Genomic DNA, 22,890 nt, shown 5'->3' on the forward strand with positions numbered 1-22,890 from the left:
AGGCAATAGCCATCATTCTGGCGAGTCACCCACTCTTCATTGGCGGCCTCTTGACTTTATGGATCCACAGTGTTTATCCCACGCCCCTTTGAAGTCCTTCACAGTTCTGGTCTTCACCACTTCCTCCGGAAGGGCATTCCAGGCATCCACCACCCTCTCCGTGAAGAAATACTTCCTGACATTTATTTATTTATTTATTTAGCATTTTTCTATACCGAACTTCATGGTTAAATACCATATCAGATCGGTTTACATCGAACGGGGGATAGAGAAAACTTGTAACCGAAATGGAACAGTACAAAATAATCAGAAGAGAGCAGTAAGTTACATTAAACAAGGACTATAAACTTGGAGGCTTTACAGCTTAGAAGTAAGAAGAATAGAAGGCCCAAGAAGGGCAATAACTTAAACACAAAAGTTGTAATGGATTCAGATTAAACAGGAAACAATATTATCTGAGGAGTTAGGATAATCATAATAATAGGCAACAAAATAGTAGCATGGTTCCGTAGCTCGTGAATAGGTTGTTTGTCTATTGTGAGTCTGAAGGATCCGAGAAGGCTTGTTGGAACAGCCAAGTCTTAAGTTTTTTTTTGAATGTTAGTAGGCATGGTTCTAGCCTGAGGTCTGCGGGGAGGCTATTCCAGATTTTTGGACCTGCAAAAGAAAAAGCTCGGACCCTAGTCGAGACGAGGCGAATAGCTTTGGTTGGAGGGGATTGTAGCGTTCCTTTATGGATTTCTCTAATTGGTCTGATGGAAGTATGGAGTTTGAGAGGGAATTCAAGGTCAAGATGAAAATAGTTATGGATGGACTTATGTATCAGGGTGAGAGATTTGTGAAGGATTCTGTGGTAGATTGGTAACCAGTGTAGGTTTCGGAGAGTGGGAGTAATATGTTCTCTTCGGTTGGTGTTGGTTAAACATTGGTTCTGAATCTTCCTCCCTGGAGCTTCAAATCGTGACCCCTGGTTCTGCTGACTCTCTCCTCCTGGTTAGCAGACTGCATATCGTTTTGCTATCAGCAAGCAGGCATTCCACTTCAAGCGCACTCTATCAGGGCCATGGCAACTTCAGTAGCTCACCTACACTCTGTGCCGCTTCCTGATATTTGTAGGGCTGCTACCTGAAGTTCTCTCCATACCTTCACAGCCCACTATTGTTTAGACAAGGCTGAAAGACAAGATTCCATCTTTGGCTAATCTGTCTTGCGCAACCTTTTTGCAACTTGATGTACCAACACCTTTCCACCTGCCCGTTAGGGTTCAGGTTGCCCTCTACCAAATTCCACCCCAGTTGTTGTGCCTGTTGCACGTCTTTGGGTACATTTGGTGCATACTCGGACATCCTCAGCTCGGTACTCACCCATATGTGAGGATACCATCCTGTTTGTCCTGTGAGAAAGCAAATGTTGCTTACCTGTAACAGGTGTTCTCACAGGACAGCAGGATGTTAGTCCTCACGAAACCCGCCCACCATCCCGCGGTGTTGGGTTTGTTACATTTTATTATTTTCATTTTTGGCATTTCCTGTAGCTAAAAGCAAGACTAAAGGGGGACCCCTGCTAGCTGCAGGTTTAGTGCCATGCTGAGCATGCCCAGTAGGTGCCAGTCAAAGTTCTAGAAACTTTGACAAAAGTGTTCTGTGATTAACCCATATGTGAGGACTAACATCCTGCTGTCCTGTAAGAATACCTGTTACAGGTAAGCAACATTTGCTATCCCAATGGACTCACAGCTGTAATTGCTGCAAAGGTGCTTCCAGCAAGTATTGAATTTGTTTTGTTGTTTTTTTGGATAGTGAATGACGGCAGATAAAGACCAAAATGTAAGCTTTAGGTGTAATAGAAAAGTTATCCCATGTTTTCATTTCCTTTCTCCCACGCCCTTTTGAATTCTATTACCATTCTGTCTTTACCACCCCCTCCCGGAGGGCATCAAATGCATCCTCCACCCTTTCCAGGAAGAAATATTTCCCGGCATCATTCCTGAGTCTTTCCTGTTATGTATGCTTTGTCCCCCAATAAAACACATTTGTCATTGAAAAGTGTATGGTGTGTTGACGAGTGGGGAAAAAGCTCCTTATTTAAATGTATGCAAGACTGACACATTGTCTCAACAAAATGTGAATAATGTTCATGGGGATTGTAGACTTTGAATAGCCACTGTATGTCGGACATGATCAGAGGCTGAAGGATGATGCCCTGGGTGTGATGTGCAAAAGTCTTTCTTAACAGAAAGAGCGTACTTCTTGGTCAATGCTAAATTCTGTCCATGGAATTGGAAGCAAAAACTGTACCTTGACTGTTTCTCCAACCATAGACAGGTCACCCAAAGTGGCGTACATCAGTGTGTTACATGACAATAAACCCAATAACATCACATACCAGTAAGGACAAATTTGCATACCTACAGTGCAGCAGAACCAGCCAGTGAATGTATGTAAAACAGCATGGGAAATGGTGGTACAGCTATCAATGAAATAGTTTCTGCATTATTGCAGTAGGAAGGGAACAGGGCAGACAAGATAGACCTGGTGATCTTTTGTTTTGCCATTATTTTGTGTGTGTGTGTTACCTCTAAAGATATCTTCTTGGATCCATGGCCCAGGGTCGGAATGAGTTGAATTTGGTGGCTGAACTTGTCCATTATAAAAAAAAACCCTAAGGAACTTGGCATAAAGCTTTCCAATTGGCATTCCCAGAGAATTTCAAGAGCAGGTTCACAAGGCTGATACAACTTACCTTGCGATATGGTCTCATTAAAAAGAAGATATCTTGCTGTAACATCCTAGGCACCCATTGTGAAGTCAGATCTGTATGAATATTATAATTCCAAATGTTTGTTCCACTTAGACATTTTTAAAATGCTGATCCCAGAAAGTAATAAGATTCCAAAAAATCTTTTTGCGCTCAGTGACGTGGTTCTAGCAAACCCTTTACAAAAATGCGTTCATTTTGTAATTGTTTTTGGGGCTTTCACTAGGTTTCTCCGACGTTGACCATACCTACACTCAGCGAACGCAACTCTTCGACACGCTGGTGAACTTCTTTCCAGACAGCATGACCCCTCCCAAAGGAAATCTGGTTGACCTCATTACCTTGTAACGGAAGGGCCCCCGGATGCACAGAAGAAGAAGAAACTCAATCCCTTTCAGTATTGTGGGTTTTTTTTTTTTTGCTTTGTTTTTAACTGTTGATTGACTGCTGGGCTGGCGTGCTGGAATACAGTTATCCAGTTTCTGAAGGAGTGTTCTAAGATACCTGTGTGGCAAACACCTGTGGGTACCCTACTGGTTGGACTAGGCCAATAAAATTGAATTGGCAGACATCCAAGTAAACACTATTTTTCTGACTTCAACTTTTAACACTGAATGTAAAAAAAAAAAAGCAAACGAGAAATGAAATCATGAGGCCTATTATTTTTTAAAGAGGAGCATATTTCAAAGTAAGCCCCTTGTTAGGACCCCCTGCTTGTTGATATTTAGCTCTGATAACCAGCATTTAACTGCTAGCCGTTTGTTGGCTGCTCTGTAATTCGGTGAGACACTGGAGCATGATGAAGGTGACATGTTTGTTACAAGTATGCAGTTGTGAAACTGAAGACCACTCAGGATTCAGTTTGGTCACGGTTTTCTCTGAGGATCGATGGGCTGGAGTGGCGAGATGGTGGTCTCGCCTCTGGCAGAGTGGCTGTCGCATCTCTAGAAGGAAGATCTCTTTTATTTTTGGATGCTTGAACATTGATGCTCTCTAGCGGCCTTCGAAGCCAGGAAATTGACAACCAAATTCTGAACCTTTTTGCAAAGTTTTCAAAAAGGTGCATAGGATGTGCTGCTAAGCTGGGAATACAAATGTTGAAGCAACTGCGTTATGAGCCTGGATGACACCTGTAAATCCCGATTGCTTCATATTTGATTTCGTGCCATTTTGCCAGTGTACCTCTTGGTGCTTGTTCCTGTGAAGTAGGCTGGCCGTAACGGCTTCTTGTAGAGCAGGACATCTTTGTCCTGTCCAGTCCAGTTTTTATTTGACTGTTTCGGGAGGGGGAGGGGAGGGGGGAGATTTCCCCATGCATTCTTCTCTCAGCCCCGGATTTCTTATTGTGGAAAAATCAACATGAACTTTCTGCAGGACTGAACTGCCTGTACTGCCTTCATAAGCTGGCAAGTTTCCAAAGAAAGACAATAGAAATCTTTTGTAAATTACTATCATGAACAGTGTGGAGAAATCTGCATGTATTAGCCTACCTATCTGGAAAGGGCAGATGACAGAGAGAGAAGCAACATAAGCTAAAACTGTCCCTATACGCATAAAACCTGTAACCTAAATTCCAAAAGCAAATAAAAGCAATCCAGTTTTCTTTCTTTTCCTGTTCAGGTTCAGAGTTAAACTGTAAATTACAGTTGTTTGGTTCATCCTCCTCAGGTAGCTCTTTGATATAAACAGTTCCTTTGGATTCTCGGCTTCGCTAATTTCATCCTTGACTGCTTTGCTCTGGCTCCTCCAGGTCCTCTTCTATGACTTTTAAATCTCTGAGTGCACTTGGGGGAGGGCAGCAGTAAAAGCAATAGAATTGGCTTGTGGCGCCCGCCAGTACCTCTGATAAGACCAAAACAGCCCAGCGGAGTGCAGCGTAGACCAGGATCAAAAGATTAAAAGCTTTCAACAAAGTGCAGTATTTCTTAAGAGCTGCGCAGACAGTCTCGGCACTTATTAAATATCAGTTTGTCACAAGTGTCCCGTGGCAAAACTGCTATAATATGACACAATTTAACATGGCTTCTAGCTTAGTGCGGTGCACTAGGGAACACTGTGACACACATACCGTGTTACCTGTCTTAGCGTGTTATTACTGTTCTTTGTATAGCAGGTATTTATATATGGATCTTTCGCAACGTAAATTTTAATCTAATGTCCAAACCTGTACGTGTGGCCGCCTGGCCAGTCTGTTGTGGCCACTCGTTTTAAAGACTGTCTTCCGTGGCCCCCACGGGGGCCGTAGCACCTTGACCTGGGCGCGCACATTTCACACATCATTGCACACATTTTCACATTTATACGTGTAAGTGTCCTGTCGTGGTGGCGTGTTACAGAGGTCTGCACCTATTCTTTCTGTGCGTTTCAAATCCCCCTTCAAAAGAGCGTGCACCAAAATGATTGCATTACATACAAATGCAGATATTTCAAATTCATATGTATTAAAGGAACTTTGTTTTTCATGATTAAAAAAGAATAATCTTATGTTTATTGCAGGAATTTTAAATTGGTGTTATGCCTGTCAAATGCAGTGTAGGAACAATGAGTTGGGTTTCTACAACTGTTTTACTTTTGGTAATGGAGAACAATCTATATATATTTAGATATATATATATATATATATATATATATATTGATTTAGATATATATTGATATTTGTACTGCTGTTAAAATAGCTATCACCATGCTGAGATGTATTAATGGGACTATGACATTCATGGAAAGCTAACGAATTTTCCAAAGCTACACAACGCTGACAAGGCCTTTGATGTAGCCCTGTGTTCAGTTTTGGGCCACACACTTCAAGCAGGACTTGGAGGAACTGGGGAAAATTCAGAGGAGAGTAATAAAAACTGTCTTCTAGGTAATGAAACTGATTGGATAGCAGCAGCTCACTAAGAAGAGGAGAGGGGGATTGGTTCTCCATCGGCAGTCAGGATAAGACAGAACTGGAAAAAATTTCCTGGGGCGGTGGTAGAACCAGAAGTGGCAGGTTTTTAAGACCACGTTAGATCCACCATCTTGAATAGTTTAGGTATTGTGAATTCTGGCTGGAGGTCAGGAAATGGGCTTGGATGACCTCTTGGTTTTCCTCCCAGCCCCCTTCTTTATATGATTTATACTTTTGACGTACTTTTGATACTAAAAAGTGCTGTGAGGTTTACACATTCACTGCAATGCTCCTTTTCCGCATCCAGGAGATTTGAACTTCCAACTCTGGCTCAGCCCAAAAGCTTTACAACTGTTACTCAAGAAGAAAATTACTTAAAACTTTGCTTTTCTTTGTTGCTGTTATTTAATCCACCCCATCAGAAGCACAATGATAGTGAGTGTTGGACATTTTTTTTAAATGTTTCTTCTGGCGCTGCTCTCCTGGTCATGAAACAGAAACCAAGAGGGGTGGGTTGTTGAGTTTTGGTTTTAGTTTCTGCATGCATTAATGAAACATCAATCTGTAGTACTGTTTTGAAAGAGAGCTGCTCCATTCCCGTCCCGTGAAATGTTTCAAAGTACACATAGCAAGTAGCAAGCCATCTGTCAACTGAGAATCTCATGGACTCCTTCTCAGATAGCCCTTCCAGGAACAGCCTTTGTAGGAAAAGTACAACAAAGCCCATGCTGTCTGACATCAGAAGTGATAACAACTAAATCCTGTTCCAGATGGTAGAGTTTGACCCATTGGTCCAAATAGGGTTGCATAGAGATTGAAGGCCAGTTTTAGGGAATCGGTATAAACAATTCTAAAACCAATAACTTGCTGACATTACTATTTACTCTGTGTACTTTTGACATAGCAGTAGAGAAGGAGCAGCCATTTTTTATGCTTCCCATTTGCAAGTATTCCATGACCTCAAAAAAAATAAATCTTTTTATTGGTTGGTAATTTCTACTTTTTTAACACTTTATTTATACATTTATTCCATATTTACAAGCATAACTTAGTGTAATACAGGAAATAAGTAATCAGCTGAAAAAAAAAACAAGATTTATCCTGACATACTACAGTAAATAAAGGGGTATCCAGAAACAAGGGAAAATAAGAAACTAAAATAAACATAGGACAGTTCTTCCCAGAGGACACTATAGCAATTATACAGTCATTCCCCATTCCTACCCTACTACCTCAGAAACAGAATCTGGGAGGATTCCTCTAATTGGACATCTGGAATCAATAAAGAAATGAAGTTGAAATGGTTCAGCAAAGACAAACCTTTCAGAAGTAAATATGCCCAGGCATTTACAAGGAAATTTTAGCATAAATCGGGCCCTAAGAGCAACAACTTCATTACACGTGGTAAGACATTTTTCTTACGTTCTTGGGTAGCCCTAGAAAAATTGGTGTATATGCTAACTTTGAAACCCATAAGAAGAATGTGTGCGCACAAAAATACTGTCTAAAAACAATACCTCGATCACGTAATGAAGAGCAGAAGTGCCAGATGATCCTCAGCTATCACAGTAGACACCAGAAGTGCAGTAAGATCTAAATCCAATTCTCCTTGGTTTCCTTCCTTCCCTCAAAGGTTCTCTACCCACAGCCCAATCACCACTAGGGAGGTATAGGCCTTCGTGATAGGGGGTATAACCATGTCGGGTACTTTGAGAATGTCTCTCATATAAGATTTAAAAAGTTCTTCTGGAGAGATCATGGACTCTACAGGAAAATTTCAAATCAGAAGATTCAAACTTTAGCCAGATTTCCCAAGCTTTCCAGCCTCCAATTGACTACCGTCCTGTCTTGAACCAAGGAGGCTTGCACAGACACCAACCCCGCGGCTGTCTACTGTACGGATACAGTCTGTGAAGTTTGAGATTGGGAAAGTTCTTTAGGGGATTGGATCCAACTGTAAGCACGTGTGGTAAGAGTGGTAAGGAAAATCAGAGACTGTCCCACCGAGGAAAGAACTTCCCAGATGTTATCAAGACTAGGCCTAACTAATCTACTGAATTCAGCCTTGGCTCCTGCTCTGTCAATCCATTAATTCTGCTAACCAAAGGCCAACCAGCTAAGGGGCTCTCAACAGCAGCCCTGCAATGATCTCCCTTGATGTCATTGGGCCCCCCACACACACACAAACATACACCCACCATCAGCCGGGGCTGTAGCATCAGCTCCTGCGGCGCACTCAGATGTCATCTTTTGCAGCGTCAAAGGGGGAAACAGACTTATGGAGAGCAGGTTCTTCCATAGGCCCTGGCAGCCGCGCCTCTCCCTCAGCACTAACTGCAAGGAGGAAGGCTCCCGACTCAAGTGTTGGCTGGAAGTGTGCAAGAATTGCCGATTGCCGCATAGGTAGGGCATGGGGGGGGGGGGGGGATTCCCACAAGGTCTGCCCCTGCTCCTTACCATACTAGGAAACGAGAAAAAAAAGAACATAAGAAAATGCCATACTGGGTCAGACCAAGGGTCCATCAAGCCCAGCATCCTGTTTCCAACAGAGGCCAATCCAGGCCATAAGAACCTGGCAAGTACCCAAAAGAATGGAAGAGGGGATTGAAAGCTCTTTCAGCATGTCCTCCTCTTCCGCCGTCATTTCTCATTTTACTTCTGCTGCTGACCTTTCGCTACGGTTTCATCACGTTTGAAAATAACAAGTGCTTGTTTTTATTAGCAATAAAATGACCATCTCCTCCCTAGTCCCCAGAAACATGCATGACAGATACTTGAAAGGAAGGTACTGCCACCTTATCAAGTAGAGACAGCAACGTAGAGGAGAAATATCAAAGGGTTTTTTTAACCCCTTATGAAACTGATGCCCAAGTAGATGTAATTATAGTGGAAGGGGTTCGTACAAGGCATCACACAACCAGGAATGTTCCTGCCTAGATAATTGCACTAAATTATCCTGTCACTAGATTTTGGCATGTATATATTTTGGGGGCTGTCAATTTTGATCCAAAAAAATACTGTTGTGATGCAGGAGGCAAACTGCACAGGAAAGCTGAATGATCCTCCAGAGCAATTGCAGCCAGGGTTGGGATCCTGAAACCATTTTGTATCTACGTGGGGGGGGGATATTCCCCCCCCCCTCTCCTCCCCCCATTTTATATCCCTTCTCCCCCTGCCCATTGTACTGAGCCCAGTCACTGCAGCTGCAGATTCTTTATTTAAGACATTTCTATTCCTCCTTCAACAGTGGTTTACAGAAACATAAACATGAAATCTACATAGTATGAATGTAAAATATCAAATTCAAGACAACAAAAATGTGATTTTTTTTTTTTTTTCATATTTTTAAGAGGAAGAATGGAGAGTGTGGTGATTAAGAGTGCAGTAACTGTGACCCAGAAGACCCGCTGGCGATTTAAATCCCAGCTCTGCCACTCACTCTCCATGTGATCTTGGTGCATCAGGTTTACCTTCCTGTAACTGGGTAACAATGACTAGTGCTACATGTTCCTTATCCCCTTGGAAGTCATCATACAGACTGGGCACTAAAATCCTTCGCCAGGCTTCCCATTCCTCTGGCTGCATGCACGGTTCCAAAGCATTAAACCATTAAACTGAAGCATGTTATGAATCAAGTTTCCCTAGAAAGGCACTATATGGTACTTGACAGCTTCTCCACCAATTACCGACTTAATTACTGCTCCTGCCTTACCGCTGCAGACATTTAACAAAATGATTATTTTTGAAAGTTAAACATTTAACTAACAAAAGTTATTTTGTTTCGGTGACATCTGTATTTAAGATCTGCCCTGAGCACTGTATGGTGGCCACATGCTTTATAAAGTGAAATTGGTCCATAGAAGCCTGGGTGATCTTATCTGATATGTTTTATTACACTTTCCAGGAGCCTGGGAAGCGTATGAATCATGCTCAAGCTTTTTAAACCAAACCAAGCCAGTTTTAAGATTTAATTTTTTTTTTTTTTTTTTTTTTTTGGAGAGGATGGTTTGGAGAAGTGATGCTTTTTTGTTAAGTACTAAATTCTCAAATAATGAGCGTTTTTGTCATCACCTTTGCAATACAGATCATGGCTTCATCAAGGGACTGATATAAAAAGCTGAGCATTAAAATTATGCACTGAAATTCAGTGCACACTTAATGTACAAGCTAATTTTTTTAAACTCTCATTGGGAGTTTAAAAAAAAATGCTCACAATCCAGAAAATGAGTACAAAGAAAACATGATTTATGTGCACAAATCATGTTTTGTGAATGTTAAATGATTTATGCGCACAAAAAATGGTTTCTGCATGGAAAGCACTTTTTTGCGCATCAGTCACGTAAAGCAAGAAAAGTATTTGTGCAAATCCTATTTTCTGCACATAAAATATGAGTTGGGCACAAGGTAGATTTTAAAAGCCTTGTGCGCAAAAATGGCCATTTACGCATATAAGTGGCCGAGCGGGAGCTACGCCACTGGGAAGGGCGTGTATACATTGATGTATGTGTGGGCAGGAAAGGGGCAGGGCACGGGCGTTCCAGAGGTGGAGCCAGCACTGACGCATGTGGCCTCTAATTTTCCTCATCCGGTTTATGTAACACATGTGCGCCACTTTGCTACGGCTCCTTGTTAAGCGCACATTGGGTGAGAGAGAGACAGACTCTTTTTATAGGGCTCTTATATATGGACCAGTGTAAGAGGGCACTTTGATTCGGGGTGAGTTTTCGGGATGGGTTGGGGTTAAGGGGGGTGTTACACATTCGGAGGTATCCATTGTAAAATTGACCCCATTAAAGAATTTTAGACCTTATAAGTGTTCATCACCATAAAATCCCCACATATCATTATTTGTTCATGAACTCAATGATTTGAAGTAAATAATCCTAGCAGCTTCTTTTCCAGACTAGGATAAGGAGCAGCACCGCCGTTGGCAAGATATTATGAAGGGAGCTACATCCGGCAGCGGTGGCATCATCATCATCAGAACATCAGCTATGCCAGAGTGAACGTGTTTTCTGGCTATCGGGGAAAGGAAATGAATGTTTGAAGCACTCGGGTCTGAAGAAATGCAAAAGAGAAACCGGAGTAAAACACAAGGTGGCACGACGCAAATTCTTTAAGACTATGCACACGAAACTGTATTAGCAGAAGCCGCACAGCAACAATCGCATCAGCTGTTGCTGCGTGTAATATTTTTAGCCAGAAGGATGGGGAAAAGTAGGTCACTGCTTGTAAAAGCCAGGTCTAAAATTCTGTAATGAGGTCAATTTTACAATGGATACATTTGAATGTGTCTATAACATCCCACCCTAACCCCAAACTGCCGGCCCCCCCCCCCCCCCCCCCCCGAAAACTCACCCCGAATCAGTGCCTCCTTACAATGGTCCATATATAGAGTATCAGACTGAGCCCTATAGAGTCTCTCTCCCCCCCCCCCCCCCAATGTGTGCCTAACTAGGAGCAGTAGCAAAGTAGCACATATGTCTGTGTGCACAGCTCCAGCCTTGTGCATGTGTACAGTATTTTATAACCTATGGGGCCGATTTTAAGTGCGCAGGGTACATTTGTGCGCGCACAAATGTACACCCGATTTTATAACATGCACGCACTGCTGCGCGCATGTTATAAAATCTGGGGTCGGCACGCACAAGGGGGTGCACCTTGTGCATGCCAAGCCCAAGGGGAGCCCCGATGGCTTTCCCCGTTCCCTCCAAGGCCGCTCCGAAATCGGAGTGGCCTTGGAGGGAACTTTTTTTTTTTACTTCCCACCCCCCAGCCCTACCTAAATCCCCCCTCACCTTATCTTGATGAGTTACGCCTGCCGGCAGCTTGTCGGAGCACTTGGCCCCGCCTCCAGACCACCACCACGCCCCCAGACCGCCCCTTTTTTGAAGCCCGGGACATCCGCACTTCCCAGGGCTTGTGCGCACCTAGGCTCTGCGGTAGGATTTCGGGGGTTACGCACGTAACCCTTTGAAAATCTAACCCTATGTGTGTAGGTTATAAAATAGTGTGTATTTTTGTGCGCGGCAAGGTATGCACATGCATGGCACTTTTAAAATCAACTTTAAAATGTTTTCAGCACAGAAAGCATTTTTTGTGCGCATAAATATTTTATTTGTGGAAGCATGCTTTTTTTGTGCACAAAATGGGGTAGATTTTAAAACATATGCATGGGCGTAGATTTGTTCACGCAACCCGGAGGGGGGGGTGCACAATTGTGCACGCTGAGCCGAGCAGCCTGCCTCTGTTCCCTCCGAGGCCGCTCCGAATTCGGAGCGGCCTCGAAGGGAACTTTCCTTCCACCCTCCGCACCTTCCCCTACCTAACCCGCCCCCCCCCCCCCCAGCCCTACCTAGAACCCCCCCCTTACCTTTGTTGAAGAAGTTACGCCTGCCTCCCGGCAGGTGTAACTTAAGCACACCGGCCAACGGCAGGCCCGAGATCCTGGGCAAAGTGGCAAATGGCCACTGTGCCTGGAGACTCAGGCCACGCCCCGGACCGCCCCCGCCCCTTTTTGCAAGCCCCGGGACATCCGCACGTAACTTTTAAAATCCGCCCCTGTGTGTGTGTGTATGGGGGGGGGGGCAAGGGGGTAATAGCTAATTCCATCATTAGCATGGGATTTCCATGCAAGAGTGCAAGCTACCCTACAATACCTGAATCTAATCTGCTTTGATGTGTCCCACAAAAGGCAGAATATTAAAAAAGAACAAAAAATTTAAATGCATGTTGTATGCACATTTTTTCTGCGTAAAACTGCTGTATTGGTAGTAAAGTTTATGCACAAAACAATGTGCGGACAACTGAAGGCTAAACTGTGCACTGGGCCGAGAACACTGCATCAGCCTCCAAGATCTCAGCTAAGTATTTAACCATTAATCAGTGATGTGACCACAGCATTTGCTGTACAAAACTTTACTTTAGGTATGTTAAAAAAAGAAAACCTGCTTCAGGATTTAGATCTGTTTCACCTTGTAGCAAACAATTGGATTGTGTGCTTAGTGTCGGGTTTTTGTAATCACAGTTTTTTTCTAAAACTATTATCATTCCACATAAGTATTATATTTAGGGCTTCTGATTTTATGTTTTAACCGATAAACCCTGATTTAAAAAAAAAAACCCAATGCAAAAAAATACAATAAAATAGGTGTTAATTAGGTAAACACTGAAAAAACCACCACGGTCCCTGATTCTTTCTCACCTTTCCTTTGCCTACCCTGGATCCTCTGCCTTGTCGATGTGCCTTTTCCGCACTAGCAATGCCCCAGCTGCTCAAATGTATGCATTTGATTCAGCTGGGAAAGGTATCCAACAATAGTACCCGTGCCATGCAAACACCAATAAACACCGATTTTTGTACCCCTAAAGAACCCCTAATTAGCTGGAAAATAAGCTCCTAAAATCACAATTTATAAACACTTAAAACCAGAAACCCTAATTATATTGCTGTCTAGCTGAAGAGGAGTCCTTCTCTAGTTTCAGTGCAATGTGGGTCACTTTGTATGGACTACGACTGAGATTGCAAATGTTCGTACTCTTTTTTTTTTTTTATTACCAGTGCCATGCTCTACAATAAATTTCTTTAAAAACTGAAAATATATTGCGGTGTCAGGCTACCATGAGCATATGCCGTCTTTTGCAAGCAGTGACCTACTTTTTCCCCGTCCTTCTGGCTAAAAATATTACACGCAGCAACAGCTGGTGCGATTGTTGCTGTGTGGCTTCTGCTAATACAGTTTCGTGTGCATAGTCTTAAAGAATTTGCGTCGTGCCACCTTGTGTTTTACTCCGGTTTCTCTTCTGCATTTCTTCAGAGCCGAGTGCTTTAAACATTCATTTCCGTTCCCCGATAGCCAGAAAACACGTTCACTCTGGCATAGCTGATGTTCTGATGATGATGATGATGCTGCCACCGCTGCCGGATGTAGCTCCCTTCAGAATACCTTGCCAACGGCGGTGCTGCTCCTTATTCCAAGTCCGGAAAAGAAGCTGCTAGGATTATTTGCTTAATAATCTTTCTAGTACCTGTGTGTGTGTGTGTGAACTCGCGTCGCTGTGTTTTTTATTGTTGGAAACCTGTTTTTACGCTCCATTACTGTACGGTAAATGCAGCATCTAAAGCACAGAATGTTAATTTTTATCTTTTAAAAAAAAAAAATTCGGAATGGCTGAGTGGAGGGTGCTGCATGCTGTCGTGCAGAAGGTTCTCCCCGTTCAGTCCTGGCGTAGTCTTCCTCACCCTGGATTGACTGGGGCTGCTGCAGAAGCAGCGTTGGCGCAGCCCCTGTGATGGAGAGGGAATTGCGGTCATGGTTTGAGTGACATCTGGTGGTCGGATTCAGGATCCATGACTGCAGTGTGCCAGAAAAAGCGCCGGTGAATGCCCCCTGGCCCCGGCACTGTCACTGCAATGACTGCGCTAGGTAGGTTGGGGAACAGGAGGGAATGTAAAATTGAAGGAAAAATCCGGGCGGCCGATTATATAGTGCTACTTAGCCGGATAAATAGGGACTTATCAGGTTAATTGGCAGCTGCTGAATATCCAGCTTGTGTTCAGCAGCCACCACGTAGCCGAATAAGTATGTATCCAGCTAAGCAGATAGGTATCTTAGGGGCGGATTGAGATGGGGGCAACTTATCCGGTTATCTTAACCAGATAAGTGCCTATATTCCGCCTTATCCACATAAGTTAACTTGATTGTTAGACCTGCTCAGTAGCCGGTCTGAAATTATCCAGATATAACTTATCCAGCTAACTAGAACTTATCTGGTTTTATATTCAGCAGTCTAGCATACCCAGTATGGCAACAGTGTTCTCAGATTTGTTTTAAATGTGCTACTTGCTAAACTCATGGAATGTCCACTAGTCCTTCTGTTATCTGAAGAAGTAAATAACTGATTCACATTTGTCCATTCTAGTACTTTCATGATTTATCTTATCTCACCTCAGCCATCTCTTCTCTAAGCTGAACAGCCCTAACCTCTTCAGCCTTTCCTCATAGGGGAGCTGTTTCATCCCCTTTATCATTTTGGTCGCCCTTCTCTGAACCTTTTCTAGGGCAACTATATCTTTTTTTGAGATGCAGTGACCAGGACTGCACATAGCACTCAAGGTGCGGTCTCACCATCGAGTGATACACAGGCGTTATGGCATTCTTTTATCCACCATTCCTTTCCTAATAGTTTCTAATGTTCTGTTTACGTTTTTGACCGCTGTAGCATGCTGAGTCGATGATTTCAATGTATTATCCACTATGATGAGTAGATCTTTTTTCCTGGGTGGTAGCTCCTAAAAAGGAACCTAACATCGTATAGCTACACCATGGGTTTCTTTTCCCTATGTGCATCACTTTGCACTTGTCCACATTAAATTTCATCTGCCATTTGGATGTCCAGTCTTCTATTCTTGCAAGGTCCTCCTGCAATTTATCACAATCCACTTGTGATTTAACAACTCTGAATAATTTTGTGGCATCTGCAAATTTGCTAGCCAGATATCTTTGAATATTGAGCATCGTGTGAATTTCCAAGCGATGGTTCCTGGCACCAGATTCCCATCCTGGTTCCCACCGAGTCTGAAGAAAAAGGAGTAGGAAGAAATTGCTAGGTGAAAAAAATAAATAATTGAGGCTACTTCATGAACGATTGATTCTAAGCATCCTGTCCCTTTTTTATTCTTTCTGGTTGCTGATTGTTTGAAAAAAAAAAAGGAAAAAAAAGCAAAGAATAAAGATGATTAAACTGGAAACTGATAAGATCAGAACACAAAGTCACATACAGGCAAAGCAAAGATTGCATGTTCAAACACTGATTTTTCTAACAAAAAGACCTAAAGTGCACATGCCTTCAATGCAAACCTTTGTCATCCACTTTATTTAAAATTATTATTCCATATCCAGTACATCAGATTAGATGACGCACAGTGTGGTATGAGCTCAGGTTAACCTTTCCGGTGAATGAGTAAGAAAGGCATTGCAATGACTCATGCAGGAGTTTGGCAGCTGCTCAATTAGAGATCTTCAGTTCCTAATTTTTGACAGATTGATGAATCTTATCTAGTTAGTACCGAAATAATATTGTGTGTTACGTTTATGTATCACACAGCAGAGGATGCTCCCCACCCCTTTTAACGTGTGGACTGCTGGACTGGACCTCATCTCACGATTCCTCTGCACCTTTTCATCAAATGGAAGCTTCAGGCGATCAGATGCAGTAGCCTGATTTATTTATTTAACAGGTTTTATATACCGGTATTAGTGGATACATCATATCGGTTTACATGGAACATAGTGAAAATGAAATTACATGGAACAGGGATAAGAGAAACTTGGAGCGGGGTTGTCAACTGAACAGAAATTGCAGCGAAAAAATATGTAATTAGTAACAGATAATTGCAGAGGGAAAGAGTAATACATCAGAAAAATGCAACAGGTATAATATAATACATTGTTATAATGACACAAATATTATAAGGAACAATTATTAGAAATGTAGATAGGGTGGCTGGTGGATGTGAGGACCGCCTGGTAACTTGCCTGCCTGGTGCGAAGGTGGCGGACCTCACGCGACACCTAGATAGGATTATAGACAGTGCTGGGGAGGAGCCGGCTGTCGTGGTACATGTGGGCACCAACGACATAGGAAAATGTGGGAGAGAGGCTCTGGAAGCCAAATTTAGGATTTTAGGTAGGAAGCTGAAATCCAGAACCTCCAGGGTGGCATTCTCTGAAATGCTTCCTGTTCCACGTACAGGTCCCCAGAGGTAGGCAGAGCTCCAGAGTTTCAATGCATGGATGAGACGATGGTGCAGGGAAGAGGGATTCAGCTTTGTAAGGAACTGGGGAAACCTTTGGGAAAAGGGGAGACTTTTCCGAAAGGATGGGCTCCACCTTAATCAGAGTGGAACCAAGCTGCTACTAACTTTCAAAAAGGAGATAAAGCAACTTTTAAACTAGAACAAGGGGGAAAGCAGACAGGCACTCAGCAGGGCATGGTTCGGAGAAATGTATCCTTGTAGGATACTAATGAAACAGGAGAGTTAGGGCATCCCAACAGAGAGGTTCCAATAAAAGCAAACGTAGTCCATGTGCCTATATGTAAAAAATCACCAAAGGTAATGATTTCCGAATTATCCCTAACAACTGAAAAGCAGGTTGTTAATACAAACAAAAAACACACTTTGAAATGTCTGTATGCCAATGCCAGAAGTCTAAGAAGTAAGATGGGAGAGTTAGAGTGTATAGCAGCAAATGATGAGATTGACATAATTGGCATCACAGAGACTTGGTGGAAGGAGGATAACCAATGGGACAGTGCTATATCAGGGCACAAATTATATGGCAATGATAGGGAGGAGCAACTTGGTGGGGGTGTGGCACTTTATGTGGACAAGTGCAAGGTGTTGCATATAGGGAAAAATAACCCTTGCTGTAGTTACACAATGTTAGGTTCCATATTAGGAGCTACCTCCCAGGAAAAAGATCTAGGCATCATAGTGGATAATACATTAAAATGGTCGGCTCAGTGTGCTGCAACAGTCAAAAAAGTATAACAGAATGTTAGGAATTATTAGGAAGGTAATGGTTAATAAAACGGAAAATGTCATAATGCCTCTATATCGCTCCATGGTGAGACCGCACCTTGAATACTGTGTACAATTCTGGTCGCCGCATCTCAAAAAAGATATAGTTGCGATGGAGAAGGTACGGAGAAGGGCAACCAAAATGATAAAGGGGATGGAACAGCTCCCCTATGAGGAAAGGCTGAAGAGGTTGGGGCTGTTCAGCTTGGAGAAGAGACGGCTGAGGGGGGATATGATAGAGGTCTTTAAGATCATGAGAGGTCTTGAACGAGTAGATGTGAATCGGTTATTTACACTTCGAATAATAGGACTAGGGGGCATTCCATGAAGTTAGCAAGTAGCACATTTAAGACTAATCCGAGAAAATTATTTTTCACTCAACACACAATAAATATCTGGAATTTGTTGCTAGAGGATGTGGTTAGTGCAATTAGTGTAGCTGGGTTCAAAAAAGGTTTGGATAAGTTCTTGGAGGAGAAGTCCATTACCTGCTATTAATCAAGTTTACTTAGGGAATAGCCACTGCTATTACTGGCATCAGTAGCATGGGATCTTCTTAGTGTTTGGGTAATTGCCAGGTTCTTGTGGCCTGGTTTGGCCTCAGTTGGAAACAGGATGCTGGGCTCGATGGACCCTTGGTCTGTCCCAGCATGGCAATTTCTTATGTTCTTATGTAAAGAGCGAGTGGAAAGAGAGGAAAGGGTTATTTACAAAGGGAGGAAGTAGGTGAGGAAGGGTTATTGACAGGGGGCATCTGATAAGATTATGAAGTTATTGGCAGAGGGCATTGACAGAGGGCACAGGAAAGGATTATGAAAAATATATTAAGGACAAGGGGAAGAGGAAGCGGGTAAGGTGAAAGGGGGTGGGGGATGGAAGGAGGGGGGAGGAAGAGGGAGGGGCAGTTTGTTTGAAGGGAGGGAAGGTTAAAGGAAGAGGATGTGGAGGGTAGTAACAGAGTGTTATTGTGGAAAGGCCTTTTTGAAGAGCCAGGTATTGAGGGTTTGGTTTTTTTTTTAATTTCTGGGAGCAGGGTTCTTGATGGAGGTCAGGGGGCATTGAGTTCCAGAGGGAGGGTCCAGCGATCGGTAATTCTCGGTCTTTTGTGGATTTGAGATGGGTTATCTTAGGAGGTGGTATAACGAGGGTTCCTTTGTTAGCTGTTCTTGTGGGTCGGTTGGGGGTGAAGAACCGGACGGAGTCTTCTAGCCAGTGTATTTTGGGGTTATGTAGGGCTTTGTATATAAGTGAGAGGTTTCTATAGAGGATGCAGAAAGATATTGGAAGCCAGTGGAGTTCCTTGAGGACCGGTGTAATGTGTTCTGTTTTGTGGGTGGTGTTCAGGATTCTGGCGGAGGCATTCTGCAAAATTTGGAGAGGTTTGATGGTGGAGGTGGGGAGGCCAAGGAGTAGAGCGTTGCAATAGTCAATTTTAGAGAGGATGGTGGCTTGGAGGACTGTACAGAAGTCGTTTAGATGGAGGAGGGGTTTTAGTTTTTTAAGGACATGAAGTTTAAAAAATCCATTTTTTATTGTTCCGTTAATGAATTTTTTTAGATTTAGTTTGTTGTCATGAGAGAGTGAGTAGTTTATTATCTCTGCTAAAGGAGCGGAAATTGTGTCTGGGATAGCTAAAAGGGATTTGGAGGGGGGATAGTGTCAGCAGGATGAGAAGAGGGGTTTGTTTTCTTTAGAATGGTTTCGATTTCAGAGGGGGAGGTGTTGTCAAGTGAGTCTAGGATGGCATTAGGGGGTTTTGAGAGGATGTTTGTAATGGGGGTAGAGGAAGGGAAGCCTAGGAGGATTTTCACAATTTTTTCGTTAAAAAAGTGGACAAGCTCTTTGCATTTGTTTTTGGACTCTTCGTCAGAGATGGGGGGTATTGATTTTGTGAGGCTGGCTATATACAAAAATAGGGCTTTGGGGTTATATTGGTAGTTCGTGGATTTTGGTTGCATAGTAATCGTGTTTTGTATTGAGGATAGTGGATCTGTAAGAGTGTAGGGAGAATTTGTATGAGGCCAAATGGTTGTGTGAGGGGTTTTTACGCCATAGTCTTTCTTTCATTCTAAGGTCGCATTTAAGTTTCTTTAGTTGAGGGGTGTACCAAGGATTTTTGGCGTTGCATGAGTGGTTGATCTCTCTGGTGGTCGGGGGGCAGAGTTTGTTAGCAATATTATTAGTGATGATGTTCTAACTGGAGAGGGTAGAATCAGGGCTTGATAGGTCTAGCATGTCAGTGGAGTTGGTGAGTGAAGTGATGAGATGTTCTTTGTTACAGGGTTTTCTAAAATATATGGTGTTGCTGTGAGAGGGGCGAGGGGTGGGTGTTTGCTTTAAGGATAGATGTGCTTTTATAAGGGTGTGGTCGGACCACGGGTCAAGGGTGGAGGACGGGGGGGTTGGGGGAGTATATGCATGAGTTGATGAAGATTGTAAAGCGCGTGTCCAGCTTTCTGTGTGGGAGAGGAGATGATTTGGTTGAAGCCTAGGGTGCTAAGGGTGTTAAGCAGGGACTCACAGGAGGTGGAGGGGGGAATGGCGTCTACGTGGAGGTTGACGTCTCCCAGTATGATGGCAGGGGTATCTATGTTTAAATTGTCGGTTATAAATTCAATGAGGGGAGATGGATTATGATCGAGTAGACCAGGGGGAGTGTAGACAAGGCATATTTGTAGATTAGGTGATTTAAAAAGGCCAATTTTGAATTTGGAAGGGGTGTTGGTGTTTATGGCTCTTAGTTTCAGGTCCTTTTTGGCCATTAGAAGTAGACCCCCGCCTCTTTTTTTTAGGTCTAGGAAAGGAGAATAACTCATATGACTGAGCAGGGAGCTGGTTCAGGAGAACTGTGTCGGAGTATTTAAGCCAGGTTTCTGTGGTGGCACAGATGCTGGTTTGCAGTCGATAAGGAGGTCGTTTAGAATGGGGTTTTTTGGGTTTTTTTGGGGTTTTTTTTTACTATTTCTGCCCAATAGTGAAGATTGTAACACTTCCTTCTCCTGCCCCCCTCCCAACCAAAACAAAATGTCTAACATCAAGTACACCTAAACCTTTCTACATCATTGAGACAAGTTGTAGGACTTTGCCTAGCTGTGTTGCTAAAGTGGGCTTTATGGATGGGTCTACTAACCTTGTTCAGGCCTGCCACAGGAAGCTTGGCATTCAAAGACTTGTCTATTCTGTTTCTGAAACACTGCAACTTGTAACAGAACTGTCTATTTACAGAATTCACTTAATGCCTGGGATATGAATAAATGTACAGGTTTATTGACAAGTCTGTGGAAAGGCTTATCTGCCTCTGCCGTGTTTTTCTCCGAGCTGTTTCCGTTAAAGGATTCTGTAAAACCTTTATGTATATGTGGCTTGCCATGGTCACCAGTTGTACATTTATTTTTTTCTCTCTCTCTGCTTGCATTCTTTAAATTGGCTACAGAAAGGAATGTTATCCTGTCTAGGAAACCTGCTGCGTTTTTAATTCACTCTCATCCATCATTTGTCCATTATGTTTGTGCTACAGACATTGGAACTAGGAGCATTAAAGCATCACTGCATGATGGGCCACTCAGTAAAATAATTCCTTTAAGTTATGTGCATATACTGGCACTATTGCCCACAGTCTTTATCTGTGCATTTCACTAGTTTAAATTCCTTTCTAATTATTACTCCTCAAAGAAAAGAGATACCAAAAATGTGTATTCCATGCTTATGGCATGATTGGGCATAATTTGGTGCCTATAAGTAAAGAGCAGACTGAACCGGAAGATTCCAAATTACCCCTGTTAACTTATATACAAACAAAAAAATATATACTTTGAAGTACTGTATAGAAATGCTAGAGGTCTAAAAAATAAGATGAGAGTTAGTGTATAGCACTGGATTAAGAAGTTCAGTAGATATAATTAGCATCTCAGAGATCTGGTGGAAGGAGGATAATCAATGGGACACTGTGATACCAGGGTACAAATTATATCGAAATGATAGGATGGATCAAATTGGTGGAGTGGTGGCACTATATGTTAAAGAGTGCATTGACTCAAACAGGATAAAATTTCTGGAGGAAAGAAAATGCAATGTTGAATCTCTGTGAATAGAAATTACAGGTAAAAAGGGATATAAAACAGCAGAGGGGGTGTTTTACCATCCACCTGGACAGAATGAGCTAACAGGCAATGAAATGCTAAAAGAAATTAGGGAAGCTAACAAAATCAACAGCACAATAATAATGGGTGATTTCAGGTACCCCAGTATTGACAGGGTGAATGTCACATCGGGACATTCTAGAGGGGTGAAGTTCCTAGATGAAATAAATGACTGCTTCATGGTACAAGATCCAACAAGAGGGGAAACTATTTTAGACCTGGTCCTTAGTGGGACATAGGATTTGGTGTGCAACATAACAGTATTGGAGCCACTTGGCAATAGTGATCACAACATTATCAAATTTGACTTAATAACTGGAGGGAGGACACTAAAGAAATCTATTACGACAGCATTTAACTTTCAGAAGGGTGGCTATGATAAAATAAGGAAAATGGTTAGGAAAAATCTTAAAGGAACAGCTGCAAAAGCTAAGAGTTTACATCAGGCATGGATATTGTTTAAAAATACCATCTTGGAAGCCCAGAGCAGATGTAGTCCACGCATTAGAAAAGGTGAAAGGAAGGCTAAATGACTACCAGTATGGTTAAAAGGTGAGGTGAGACAGACTATAATTATTAAAAGAACATCTTTCAAGAAATGAGCAAGGGATCCGAATGAAGAAAATGGGAAAATGCATATGCACTGACAAATTAAATGCAAAGTATTGATAAAGAAGGCCAAGTGAAAATTTGAAAAGAAGCTTGTCATAGAGGCAAAAACTCATATAATAACTTCTTCAGGTACATTTGAAGTAAAAGGTCTGCAAGGGAGTCAATTGGACCATTAGATGATTAAGGAGTAAAAGGGACACTTAGGGATGACAAAGCCATAGCAGAGAGACTAAATGAATTATTTGCTTCGGTCTTCACTGAGGAAGATGTAAGAGAGATATCCATGCCAGAAATTATATTCAAAGGTGATGATTCAGCAGAAGTGAAACAAATCTCAGTGTACCTGGAAGGTGTAATAGGGCAAGTTGACCAACTAAAGAATAGCAAATCACTTGGACCAAATGGTATACATCCCAGAGTGCTGAAAGAACTGAAAAATTAAATTGTGGACCTGCTATAGTAATTTATAAACTATCATTAAAATTGTCTATAGTAAGACTGGAGGGTTGCTAATGTAATCCCAGTTTTTAAAAAAGGGATCAAGGGGTGATCCAGGAAACTACAGACCAGTGAGAGACATCTATGCCAGGCAAAATGGTAGAAACTATCCTAAAGAATTAAATTGCTGAACATATAGATAGGCATAGTTTAAAGGGACAAAGCCAACATGGATTTAGCCAAGGGAAGTCTTGCCTCATCAATCTGCAACATTTTTTGAGGGCATAAATAAACATGTAAATAAAGGTGAGCCAGTTGATACAGTGTATCTGGATTTCCAAAAAGTATCAGAAAAAGTCCCTCATGAGAGACTTCTTAGGAAATTAAAAAGTCATGGGATAGGGGCAGTGTTCTAGTGTGAATTGCCAACTGGTTAAAAGATAGAAAACAGAAAGTAGGGCTAAATGGTC

General features: G+C 42.4%; 1 protein-coding gene across 6 annotated transcripts in view; it reads left to right on the top strand.

The window, feature by feature from the left end:
* Positions 1-4,364, top strand: part of MKLN1 (muskelin 1) — a 315,844-nt gene extending 311,480 nt beyond the window's left edge. For all 6 annotated transcript variants that reach the window (XM_029616983.1, XM_029616986.1, XM_029616984.1 and 3 more), the window contains one exon: positions 2,984-4,364. In XM_029616983.1, coding sequence (XP_029472843.1) covers positions 2,984-3,105 — 122 coding nt within the window. In that variant the 3' untranslated portion in view covers positions 3,106-4,364. The remainder of the gene's footprint in view (positions 1-2,983) is intronic.
* The last annotated feature ends 18,526 nt before the right edge of the window (positions 4,365-22,890 follow it).

The sequence above is a fragment of the Rhinatrema bivittatum genome, chromosome 9 (assembly GCF_901001135.1).
Source record: "Rhinatrema bivittatum chromosome 9, aRhiBiv1.1, whole genome shotgun sequence".
Lineage (NCBI taxonomy): Eukaryota > Metazoa > Chordata > Amphibia > Gymnophiona > Rhinatrematidae > Rhinatrema > Rhinatrema bivittatum.